Source organism: Halyomorpha halys, unplaced genomic scaffold (genome assembly GCF_000696795.3).
Source record: "Halyomorpha halys isolate HHAL.00 unplaced genomic scaffold, Hhal_1.1 Scaffold394.1, whole genome shotgun sequence".
In the NCBI taxonomy this organism is placed as follows: Eukaryota; Metazoa; Arthropoda; class Insecta; order Hemiptera; family Pentatomidae; genus Halyomorpha; species Halyomorpha halys.
Genome location: NW_027107850.1, coordinates 1045891 through 1058537, shown reverse-complemented (window position 1 = coordinate 1058537; position 12647 = coordinate 1045891). Strand labels below are relative to the sequence as shown.

Here is a 12647-nt window from a genome sequence, read left to right as displayed (position 1 = left end):
TATAAATATTAATCTAATATTTTAATAAGATTTAAAATTAATTTCTTCCATTCAAGTATAAAATTATTGGGGATGAAATATTTTATATTATCATTACTGAATCTTGTAGAGCTCTAGCACCAGTGGCAGCTGCCCATCGAATATTTTCTTTACATTCATCAAGAATTTCTAAGGTATTATAACCTGCCCCTTCTTCTCCTAATCCTGCCACAGCAATAGAATAAAATTCATCACCTGTAAGTGAAAAGGTGGTTTATTATCGTAAATAAAAAGTTAGTTTTGGTGTGTGTAGAGTTGACGGTAGATTGATACAAGGAGAACCTGGTCAGCGATGGAAAGAGGGTGAGTTCCATAAAGTGAACAACATTAATAAGTACAATTTATTATTATGGAGTTACAATGTTTTGGACCTATTTCAAACCCTATCTGGGTGACTTTATGAAACTTTCGTCACTTGTGACCTTGAGGAAGCAATGAAATTTAACTCAAAACATTTGTTCTAAAAAAAAAAATAATAATAAATTTTACTTATTAATAATAATAATAAGATAGTTGACCATGGATAACATATATGAGGAGAAGACGGTTGGGGGTAAGGTCAGAGATTAACACAAATAATTTTAAAAACTTGCTAACGTTTCGGCCAGAATTTCTAGCCATATCAGGGCTGAAAACAATAAACAAGATAACCTATATATAAAGGATATATGATGAAGAATGATTAAAATAAATAATTGTACAGAATGAGTATAGATAAAAATAAAGTAATGAAAGAAGAGGGAAATAAAACATATATATAAGTAATTAAATATGTGAGTGAAATAATATAACTAATAAATATAAATATAAAGTTATATAATACAAGGAAATAATGAAATATCAATAATTTAATTTAATAATAATAATTTAAAAATTAAAGTTATGGAAAGAAAATGTATGTAACTAATACAATATGTAAGTAAAAAAAAAAGAAGAATAAAGATTATAAATATAAAGTTAAGTAAGACAAAGAATTAATTAGAAAATATGACAATATAATATATATGGTGAACAAAACTTATAATGTGGGTAAGGAAGAATAAGAAAATAATAGAGAGTGAGAAGGGTGTAACGGAAAGATAAGAAAAAATAGAACAAAATTTGAGACATACCTTGCTTGGAAGACAACGGACATCCAAGTAAAGGTCAGTGGTGTGAGTGGCAAAATTCTGAGTTTAAAAGTACATTAAAAGAGATGATAAAACTACCAGAAGATGAAGAATACATTAATAGTTACATCGAAGGGTAAACATAATAATTTAAGAATAAAAGGGTGATGACGAATGATTTAAAAATTATATAAGAACATAAACTATAGGAGAAAAAAAAAATTAAAAATTGTTACTTTTTTAATAAATTAATTATTCCGTTGTTTCTTTCCATTATATAACTTCATATTTTTATTTCATTAATTATGTTATTTTACTCACATATTCAATTACCTATATAAACTTTTTATTTACCGCTTCTTTCATTACATTATTTTAATCTATATTTATTCTGTACAGTTATTTACTTTAATCATTCTATATATCCTTTTTTCACTGGTTTTATCTTGTTTTTTGTTTTTAGCCTGATGAAGGCTAGAAATTCTGGCCAAAACGGCAAGTTTTTTTTAACTTATTTGTGTTATTCCCTGACCGCACACCCAACCATCTTCTCATATTTGCTTATTAATGTTCTTCACCCCAATGTCCAACTTCTCCTTATAAAAAATGTTAGTAGTGTATCATCAAAACAATGAATAAGAACTAATCCAAATATTATAGTATAATAAAAACAAGAACTAGTAAATGTACATGATAGCATATTAAAAATTTTCTCTTTCCTTACAAATAAATGAAAATTTATAATCTACAATTAAATGTTATAATGACAATTAAATAAGGTTATACAAATTACAATCTACAATTAAATGTTATAAAGACAATTAAATAAGGTAATAACAATTACAATCTACAATAAAAGTTATAAAGACAATTAAATAAGCTAATGCCAATAACAATTTACAATTAAATGTTATAAAGACAATTAAATGAGGTAATACAAATTGCAAACCTAAATTAGTGAAGACCTGAGCAGTTCCTTTTGAGATGCCAGCGCCTCTGAAAAAAGTGCATAAATTAAAAACTTGCTCACTGTTTTTTTAATGCTGTACTATGGAGTGAGATTCTGTTAACAAATCATATTCCAACATGACAAATGTAACTTCACAACCTTTTAATTATATTTAAGCTACTGCTTCTTTTTTACATTGTAAAAAAAAAAAATTATCTCTTTAATGTCGGATGAGTTTTCATTGCCTGTTTTAAATTTCAGCAATATCATTGTACAAGTAAAAAAAAACCTCTGTATTACTATTAAAAACTTTTTTTAAAAATGATATTATAAACAATATAATGATATAGTTTTAGGAAAAGGTGTGCTTTATGTAAACAAATATGGAACTTATTAAATAGTATATAGTTGATTAGATTCCCAGAGACTACACGACACAGGTAAAGGATTAATATAACTGAAATATATTTGCTAAATATTTAAAAAGGATATCATAGCTTCAATTCCAACTTTATTTTTATCTTATTGTATTTTTTGATATAAAAAAATATCTTTCACATGGGAAGCAACAATGAACAGTTAATTTGTTCATGTAAGATTAATCTATAGTCTAAGATTCAGTTTTTATAATGACTATTAATAATGGTAACTAACTAAATAATGGTATGCAATGTTTCATCATGAATATTGCAAAGAGATTCCCAAACGAAATTAATTCTTGTATATTAGTAATCTATGGTGAAAACAAAACAAAATATGTTTCAAGCTGCTAACAAATATAATTTTTGGTAATAAAAGGAAGATATTCAAAGAAAAACTCAAATAATCGTAAAACTATTATGAACCAACATTTCATCCCATGCTGCAGGGCTAAAAAAGATACAAGCACTAAAATTATGTAAACATAAATGAAAAAAGTAAATGAAAAATTAGAAAGTTGTACAGTGAAATGTAATAATTAAATAATAATAATAATAAAATACTTTTGACAATTTATTAATAGATTAATAAATTAATTTACGACTCTTTGAGTTTTTCTTTGACCTCACCCGGACCATCTTCCTTTTGCTATTACACATGGTCAATTAGCAATGTGTAATAACAAAAGGCTAATCCTTTCATCATCCTAAATAATTGATATTTGACTGGTTATTCTTCAACTTACCCTTTTACAAGTGCAGAAATTTTCCCTCCCATTTTATCATCAAATAGTTTAGCTGCTTTTGTGAATTTAAGCTCTCCTGGATTACAGCCATCATAAGCTCCCAACACCAAACCTTTCTGAAAACAGAATTGTACTAATTAAATTCATGTTTCTTGGTCATATTGGTACAGTTCGTTTATTTAAAATATAGCATCAATCACTAATTGAAGATTGTGTAGTCGATTTAGCCAAAGAATAGACCAAAATGGAATAGTGAGGAGATGACTAAATACAGAATGAAAGGAGGCCAAGGGGAGGTGGAATTAATCTATTAGGGCTGGAGTTAAGGCAACTTTCATGATGGAAAAAAGGTCATACTAGCAACAATTCAAGGAAAATTATATAATTGAATACCGGAAAATAAAGGAATAAAGGAAAATTATAATATAAAAAACTCTCTTAGAAGTGCAAACTCTTCTGGAACTTGAAGGAAATAGGCTAATCTAAAATAAAACTATTTTTTCTTTGATTAATTAGTGTTTTTCATTGAAAAAGTAACGTTGGAAATAGGTAAGGTTTCACAGTGGATTAGTACTGCCAAGGTACTCTGTATAGTAGGTCCAGGTACTCTAACTTCAGGAGGCCAGGACAATGCATGTTCATGTGGATAAGGTAAGCTAAACAGGAGGTGAAGTGATGGATATATCACTGGATGTAAACTGTAAGGTATTTATTTAGTGTTGTGTAGAGGAATGTAAGTCATAAGATATATACATTATCTTTTGTCTATAAATATTAACTGTTTTATTTTCTCTTCTTTGCTTAATCAACATGAGGAGGCCCCTCAACTACAAATATTTCTAATAGAATTCATATGGAATATACACATCAAAACAACACGATAAGTATTTCACCTTATACCTTCAAGTACCATTGGTAAAAAAAGGTAGTATCCAGTCTGAATTGAATGAAAAAAATAATAATAAATCATGGAATTATCTGCTTAGGTAATGGTATGTCCTATCCAACTGCCAAACCTCTGGTCTGTAAGCCTATACCCTACATAAATTAGTATCCATCCTGTAAGAATCTAAAGCGAATATCTTATTACATACATACATTCCCCAACACAACACTAAATGAATACCTCTCAGTTTACATCCTGTGATGAACCTGTCACTGCACATCTCTAGTACCGTGAGACAAGACTTAACCTTTTTTTTTTTTCTTTTTTTTCCTACCCTCCTATTTTATTTGTACCACTACAATATATAACAACTATATGTATATATAAAACGTTTACAAATTACAAATTATTTTCCTATTTTTACCCGTGGGTATTATTAGGATAGAGCAAGAGTTGGTAGGGGGTTATTGTTATGGCACTTTCTACCTTGAATTTATTGTTTTTATTTACTGAGTGGGGAAAGACCACTCTGCTGGCTTTTTTATTTTATTAGATTCAGGCTGCAGAGCCAGAATCCCTGCCCTCGGCGAGCATGTCAACCAAGGGGACGGTACTTTGCCATCTCCCAGGTCTCGATGGAGGGCCGATTTCTCGAAACAGTGGATTGGCACAGGCTTTCAGCCCATCTAAGAATTTGATGTGCCTACGGCCTATAAATTCCGGCACAGAAGGGAGCTGGGGCTCCTCACGTATGATGCTGTTCTTGGCCCTTTGGAGTGTTGTTCCTCTGATTATTCGCCGAAGGAGGGAATTTTGGAAACTCTGCAGTTTGGACAACGTAGTTATGTAGAGGTGCTGCAGAAGTGGAGCACCATAGAGCAGAGTCGGGCAGATTATTGCTTTGTATATTTGCAATTTTAATCTCAGAGATATCTGTTGTGAGGTAAGCAGGTGGTAGAGCCTTTTTGATTTCTGCCGGGCTAGCTTCAGCCTCTCCCTGACATGATTAGAGCAAGTAAGATGCCTGTCTAGAATCACGCCAAGGTTGAGGATGGTGTTAGAGATTTTCCGACCCTCGCCATCCACGATGAACCGCTGAGGTAGATTGCACTTCTTGCCCTTTTTGAAAGGACATTACTAGGGCATCAGTCTTTGCAGGGTTAACCCTGATGCCGTCATTTTTTAGTGCGGCTATGATGGTGGCTGAAGCGGTTTGTGCATGGTGGAGGGCCCGATCCGCTCTCACGCTGGAAGCATAGACCCCAATATCGTCAGCATAGGCTGCTACTATTGCCTCTGGATGCTTGAGGGGCGCGATTGGTGCCGTGAAAACGACAAAACAATAGAGGACCCAATGCAGAGCCTTGAGGGACTCCGCAAGTGGTAGGGACCGGAGGAGATAAGTCCTCACCAACTCTAACCACAAATGGTCTTCTGAAGTTTCCGATCAGTCGGCATAGAGCTGCAGGGAACTTGAACTACTCCAGTCGTCGGAGCAGAAGCGAGTGAGAAACGCTCTCAAAGGCCTGAATGCAGTCCTGCTAGCATTATCATTCTTCATCCGCTCTTGGTGCGCGCTTGGAGTTTCACCAGGTGATGTTCGCATGCAACGTGTTGAAACATATCGTTGAAACTCGGTTTGTTCGGGGGTATCACATCGGCTTCCCTGCAGTGCTCCATAAGGTGGCGGTGTAGGAGTCGCTCAAAGACCTTGCTAATGTGCGAGAGGAGGCTGATCGGGCGGTAGTGCTCGGTCAGGTCACCTTTCTTCCCAGGCTTGAGTAGCGGAACTACGATCGCTTGTTTCCAGGCAGCTGGGAAGTACGAGATCCGCATGCACGAGTTAAAAATGTTCAGCAGAAAGGCTTCACCAAGCCTTTCCCTTCCAGGGAAGCATCTGAAGAGTACAACTGAAATAGTACACTTGGGATGCCGTCCTGCCCAGATGACTTATTTCCCTTGGTGCGGCGAAGTACCGACTCCAGCTCGCTGTAAGTGGAGAAAATGGGCTTCTCAACTGGACTCGGTGGCCTCCCAGGTGATGGTGGAGGAGCACTAGCCGTCCGCTCAGCATCCTTCGCTGCATAGCTTGAGACCAAGAGAGCAGCCTGCTCCTCAGACGTCATCAGATCGTTCCCAGAAGTCAGATGTACTGTCCTCCTCTTGGTAGCGATGTCGTGATCAACTTCCTAAACTTTCGATGGTCATCGTGAGTTCTGCGAATCTGGTCATGCCAGAGCGCAGTCTTCCAGTCAGGCATGAGTGAGGCTATTTGCCGAGTCATCGCATTGATGGCCGGTTTCAAGCCGTAGTCATGCGAGCGCTGGAAGATATTGCGTAAGTTGTTCCGTTGGCCTATCAGAGTGAGGATGTGCTTCGGTGGCTTCCTGATGGCGGGAGGGGAGAGAATTTTGGGATGCTCCTATTGGCTGCCTCCTGGATAGTAGTGGTGATGATGTCCACTTAGATCGTTGGCAGTGCTTCAATAACTCTCGATCTGTAGCCTTTCCAGTCGGCTTTGTGTAGTAGGTATTTGCTCGCCCGTGGTGTGGCGAGTGTACCATCAAACGTATAGAGTACATGCCGGAGGTCCGACGGTCCGTAGGGCAGCACTCGACAGTCAGACACCGTATACATGTATCTGGTCAGGAGCAGATCGAGTGTTGAAGTGCACGAGGGACGAGACGGCCTTCATACCTGAAGGTGTACACTCCTGGGTGGAAGAGAGCTAAACTGGTCTTGGTGATGTAGATACCCAGTGGATTGCTACTGCTACACAACCAGGCGGTGTGCCGGGTGTTGAAGTCCCCAAGGACAACATGCCGGCTCATCTCCTGGGAGTGTTGCAGTAACAGTTCATGAGATCAGGTCGAGGTCTCTTATAGACACAGGTGAACGTGTAACGGTGTTTAAGCCGTACGTCCACTGTGACTAGATGAGTTCCTTCGGTCGCTGCCTCTGGGTTCGGGATGCTTCTTGACGGAATGTCCCTTCTGACCAGAATCCAGACTTCCTCGCGAGTACCGGGCGAGCAGACCTCTCGGTATGCGGTGTACCCTGAAAGTACATGCGTGACGAGGTGGAGAGCATGGTGTCAGCACCTACCGAAGGTCAATGTTGCTGCAAGAGAAACTCGATTTCAGCCTGCTTCGGTGAGAGGCCTCTGATATTGTAGTTTATCAGTAGATGTTCAATCATAATGACGAGCGAGAATCATTTCCATTGGTCCATGCGGGCGCACAGTTGATGGATGACGGGCAAGTCAGGGGTACTGATCGCCGAAGCTGGCTGCTGTTTCTTCGGTGCTGGAGTTCCTCCCATCCGGCCGGAAAAGGAGGTGTCTTCCTATACTCTCCTACTGGGCTCTTAGGTTGCACTGGAGCTGGCGGGGCCACGTCTTTTCTGGTCCTGCTCTTCTCTAGCAGCTTTATTCTTGTTGGGGACTCCTTTGATGTTGCCTTGTGGTCTTCTTTCTTGCAGAGGGTAACAAGACTTACCTGATCGCTACGATTATCCAAGTGCCACTGATTGATAGCTTAACCAATGTGTACAAAATATTAAATTAGTGGTGATTTTTTTATGGTGAGTCAAGATATCTTTTCAATTAATTATTACTTAGCGAATTATTACAGTTCAATTTTGCATTCGTAACATCACCATTAGCTGATGGCAAATATTTTGAGATATTTTAATACTGAAATTATGCAGTAATTAACTCCAAGAGCTCTTAGGTTTTTTTTTTCAATAAAATAAATTTAATATTCCTTACTTTTACCGTGAAGGGATAAGTAGTTCTTAAGAGTGCAGGGAAATTTCAATATGGAAATAGATTAGAGATTTTCGAAAAAGGAACTTCAAATGATAAATAATGTATTAGAGAAGAACATCGAGGAAATAAAGAATTCATCAATTTAGGTAGGTTTTTCTAGTTCCCAGGGATTGCAATTCGAAGGCACAAAAGAGATGGGATAAAATACAAAATTTCCCAAGCATTTTGACCGAATTTCTAAACTTACACCAGATCTGGGGAATGTTTTCTGAAATTTGTGCTTTTTCTAAAACTTTATGGAAAAAATAACCTTTATTTTTACCGTTTAAAGGAAATTTTGAGTATAAAAACCTTTTTGAATCATGTTTAACCAAAATTATATTAAATTTAAAATTTCTTATTTTTTCGGATTTTCAGATTATTGGGGGATGATGATGATATAACCTCCTCCCCCCTTCCTGCTTTCTCTCTTGAAATTCATTGAAAAATCAATAACTTTTATAAATAATTTTTTTTTTAAATGTTTATTACTTTTAAAATATAAAATACAATTATATAACCCAATAAATAACTTAATTTTCGTATTAATTAATAAATTTTCGTAGTGAATCTACCTACTGCCCAAAAGTATCCTTTAATAGTGTTGCTCTTACCCCTGTTGAACATATCTGTTACCTGGGACAACAACGACTAACCTGGAATACTCACACAAGACTGAAAAGATAGGAAAAAGCACGTACTAGACAAACGGCCTAAACTTCCGATTCATTATAAAAGATTGATCTACATGACTATAATAAGGCCAATCTGGACATATGCAGTTGAGCTTTGTCCTTACAACTCCTTACTTACTCAAAAATAAAATCATCCATTAAGAGATTAATGTTCCATGTGTAACCGATCTATCTCGAACCAGATATCAATCCTTCCATTTGTCACTCTTCACATTAATATTAAAACTTTAAATCAACAAATCAATTTAACCTCATTGTCACTATAAGGTTGTGATAAGAATGTGATAATAAGATTGATTTGTGATTTAAAGTTTTAATATTAATGCGAAGAGTGACAAAATAGGGCAATTAACGCTGAACTTTTAAAGAAATAATGAGTGTTTTGAGACTTAAATTGGATACAATTTATTTTATTTAAACAAAATAAATAATTTATTTCTGTTGATAACTGTGAGATGGCAACACTGCGTGGGCAACACTGACGAGCGAGAGCGGGAGTAGGTTTGTTTTTGTTTTTCAATTTGTGGTGATAATATTAGTGCCTGTGTGTATAATTGTCCCAGTTTAGTGGAAGCTATATTAATTGTGTTTTTTGCGTATGTGACTGGATAAACTCTTATTGACTCCTGAGTTGTGAGGGACCCTTTTCTTTTATGATTGTAATTATTGTCTAACCAATAATGTAAGTGTATTTAAGGTAATATAATATTGAGATCTGATGGTATTGTTTATTCTTCATCTCTCTTATTTTTTCCATTAAAAAAACTATTAGCCCCCTACATTTTGGTGTCAGGTGTGGGGTGAATAACTATCTAGAAATAAAAATTATATATAGGCAAAATAAGTGGGGAAAAAAGATTAAAAACGATGAGTGAAGAACAATTAAAAATAAAGAGAGAGGAGTTGAGGGTGCAATTAATACTGGAGAAACCGCGTGCTGAAATCGCTCAGTTAAAATTGGAGAATGACGAACTCAAATTTTCTTTGGAGAAGTCAACTCGGTTACCTGTAATCCGGGTTCGCTTATATACTAAGGAAATTCCAGAGTTGTCGGGTGAAAATATCAAGCCTGGCGATGCTGAAATTTATTTAGAAAGTTTTGAAAGGGTTGGTTGTCGGAGTGGGTGGCACGACAAGAAAAGGAAGGAGGTATTCTTGTCAAAGATGAAAGGACCCGCGGAGAAATATCTACGGATCCATGGAACCGAGTTCCGGGCATGCAGAGATTGGAAGGAAGTGAAGGACCTCTTTAAAAAAAGGTTCTAAAAGGGACGGGACCTACTACCGGACATGAGGACGTTATTAAAACTGAAAAGAGAAGTAGGGGAGGACTATCGCTCTTATGCCGACCGGTATGAGGAAGCGGGTATTTTGGCGTTCACAGTTGACGACTTGCCTACAGAGGAACAACGAGAAGGCACCAGGGCGGTGATGCACAGAGTGGTATTAGGAATGTTCCAGTTGGGAACCTAGACCCCTATTCGGCGTTTTATAAAGGGTCAGGATGCTAATACCCTACAAGATGCGGTGGTGATGGCAGAGCGGATGTCATCTGAGATGGAAGTAGAAGAGCTGAAAAATATTAGACAAATTAAGATCGAAGAAGACGAACCGGATTGCTGCTGTCTCCGAAGAGGGGAAACGGCTAGTCTGGAGGCACCAGAGTCCCCAACGGTCTGTAGAGTCACTCCTAGGGGTGGCTGCCGAAATCAGAGAATCCCGTACGCTGAGCATAGTGATCGAGTCCCGGCACGAAGCGTTCTATATTACGAGCAGAAGGACAGCTGGGCAGATAAGAGGAATCCCAGAACGCCCTACCCTAAATGTGGTGAATGGGGGCATTGGATGCGGGACTGCCAACGATGGAAAACTATTAGTTGTCATAAGTGTGGAGAGATAGGCCATCGATTGGAGCTTCCCAGTCCCAGTATAAAATGTTTTAACTGGGGGGAGCTTGGGCACATTCGGCGACGGTGTAAAGAGAGGGATCAGGACGAGAAAGCGTTAAACGGGAGGGGTTCCGAGTGAAGGCCTCAGCCTCAGGAACCGGGACAAAGAGATGTAAAATTGGGGTGGCACTCTCCGATACAAGGAAGCATGCTCCACTAATAATCGTGATTCGGTTCAATGACCAGTAAAGAAGTGTCTTAGTGGATACCGGGGCTGATATCACCCTTTTAGATGAACCTATTCCAAACATTCCTATTGAATCGGCAGGGAGGGGTACCATCACAGGTGTCACCAGAGTACAGAGACCCATTGCTGGAAAGCAGGTGCTTACAATCGGAGTCGGTTCTTCCATGATTGAACACAAGAAGTGTGAATCACGCCCCTTGAACATGGTGCTGATGGAATCTTGGGGATGGACGTGCTTAGTAGGATAGTGGCGAGCGTCGATGTTGGGAACGGGACAGTTCAGGCTGCCCAGTGCTCTGTGCAAACATCGTATGACCAAAGGAAGGAGGGCCAGAAACGTGCCATAGCGCTGATTAAAGAAACTATTATCGTGCCATCAAGCAGTAGGCTAATCATTCCTGCTAGAATCAGAGGAGAGGTCGAGGGAATGGAAGTCCTTATTGACTCTGTCAACCTGCCAGGAGGAGTTGCCAGAACAGCCAGAGCAGTGGTGGCTCCTAAGAAACGAAATGTGATGGTGAAGTTAATTAATGCGTCCCAAAGCGAGGTGAGGTTACCCCGAGGTACCATTGTGAGTGAGATGGAAGGAATCCACATAGAGGAGAAGCTTGCATCAGGTTAAGGCTAAATGTACCGCTTCATGGGACGCACCAGAATTTACTTTTCTATTTACTCCTGAACGGATGGTCCGATTTCGGATCTGTAAAGTGCATTTTGTGTTTTTTGAAAATAGAAGTTACTGAAATTAGGTTTAAAAAGCACCAATCCAATAATAAGGAAAACAAGATGCAAAAATATGAGTTAACGATAAATTTTTAAAAATGTGGCCTTATAGGCACTTGCACAACCATTCACTGAAACCAATGAGACATTCCGTGAATTATGGCATTTATACAGCGATCGTAAAGAGAAAAATACGTTTTTGTTTACAAATGGATGGAAACCGTTTGAGGTGATTACCGGCTGGAACGATACGGCTACTCAAGGCTGCTAAAACTAACTTTCTCATAGCAATACCTAAATTTGAAAATAGTCACAGTAAATTTATATTGGTATTCTGCTATTATTTATTTCTACACTAATATTGAAAATAATTTGCATTAATTTTTTTTTCTCTTAGGTACTATCTAATTAGTATTAATAATTAATATTAATATTTCCTGAATCGTGAGATTTCAGCCTATTGTTTGCTTTTACTTTTTAAATATTTTTATTGGATGTTATAATTTTTTTGTAATTATCCACAACTGTTGTGAGATTTGAATTTTCAAAAAATGAGTTATAGAAGAATAAATAAATAATTCTTTAAATTTATTATAATTAGAAACGTTTCAGAATAAATTTTAGAAGTACAAATATTTTTCCAACTAAGTTACTTGACTGTTCTATTTGGAGAAATAATGAAAAGAAAGGGACGCAACAATGAAACACTTATTTTGTGATAACAACCCTTGTTTGTCTATTAGAATTTCACTTTCCAGACTTTTTCTGTTATATTGGTAAACACTTACAGGAAACCCTGTACATATAAATCTAATCTGAATATTCAAACCACAGAATATATTTTGCAATCCAACTTTGATAAACCTACGCAACGAGTTTCAGATCTACGAAATGATCTCTGATTTTTCAAAATGCAATCTGGCTACAAAATAATCAATGTGACAATAGGAAAAATAAAAATACTTAGTATTTAAATTTTCTACATATTTATTTATTTCTTGTATTTTAATATAGTAAGCTTGTGAGAAATATGCATGAAAGCCATTTGTATCAGTGGTCAAACCAAGTGTTTTCCTTGTAAATTGTATCGTTGATATTTTGACTGCGGAAAATAAAAAAATAAGTAACTTGCTGGCT

General features: G+C 36.9%; 1 protein-coding gene across 1 annotated transcript in view; it reads right to left on the bottom strand.

Annotated features, from left to right (window-relative positions):
• Positions 1-12647, bottom strand: part of LOC106682193 (cytosol aminopeptidase) — a 37851-nt gene that overhangs the window by 14291 nt on the left and 10913 nt on the right. Inside the window, exons 2-4 of the mRNA XM_014422918.3 lie at positions 3263-3378; positions 2098-2144; positions 98-234 (exon numbers count right to left, since the gene is read on the bottom strand). Coding sequence (XP_014278404.1) covers positions 98-234; positions 2098-2144; positions 3263-3378 — 300 coding nt within the window. The remainder of the gene's footprint in view (positions 1-97; positions 235-2097; positions 2145-3262; positions 3379-12647) is intronic.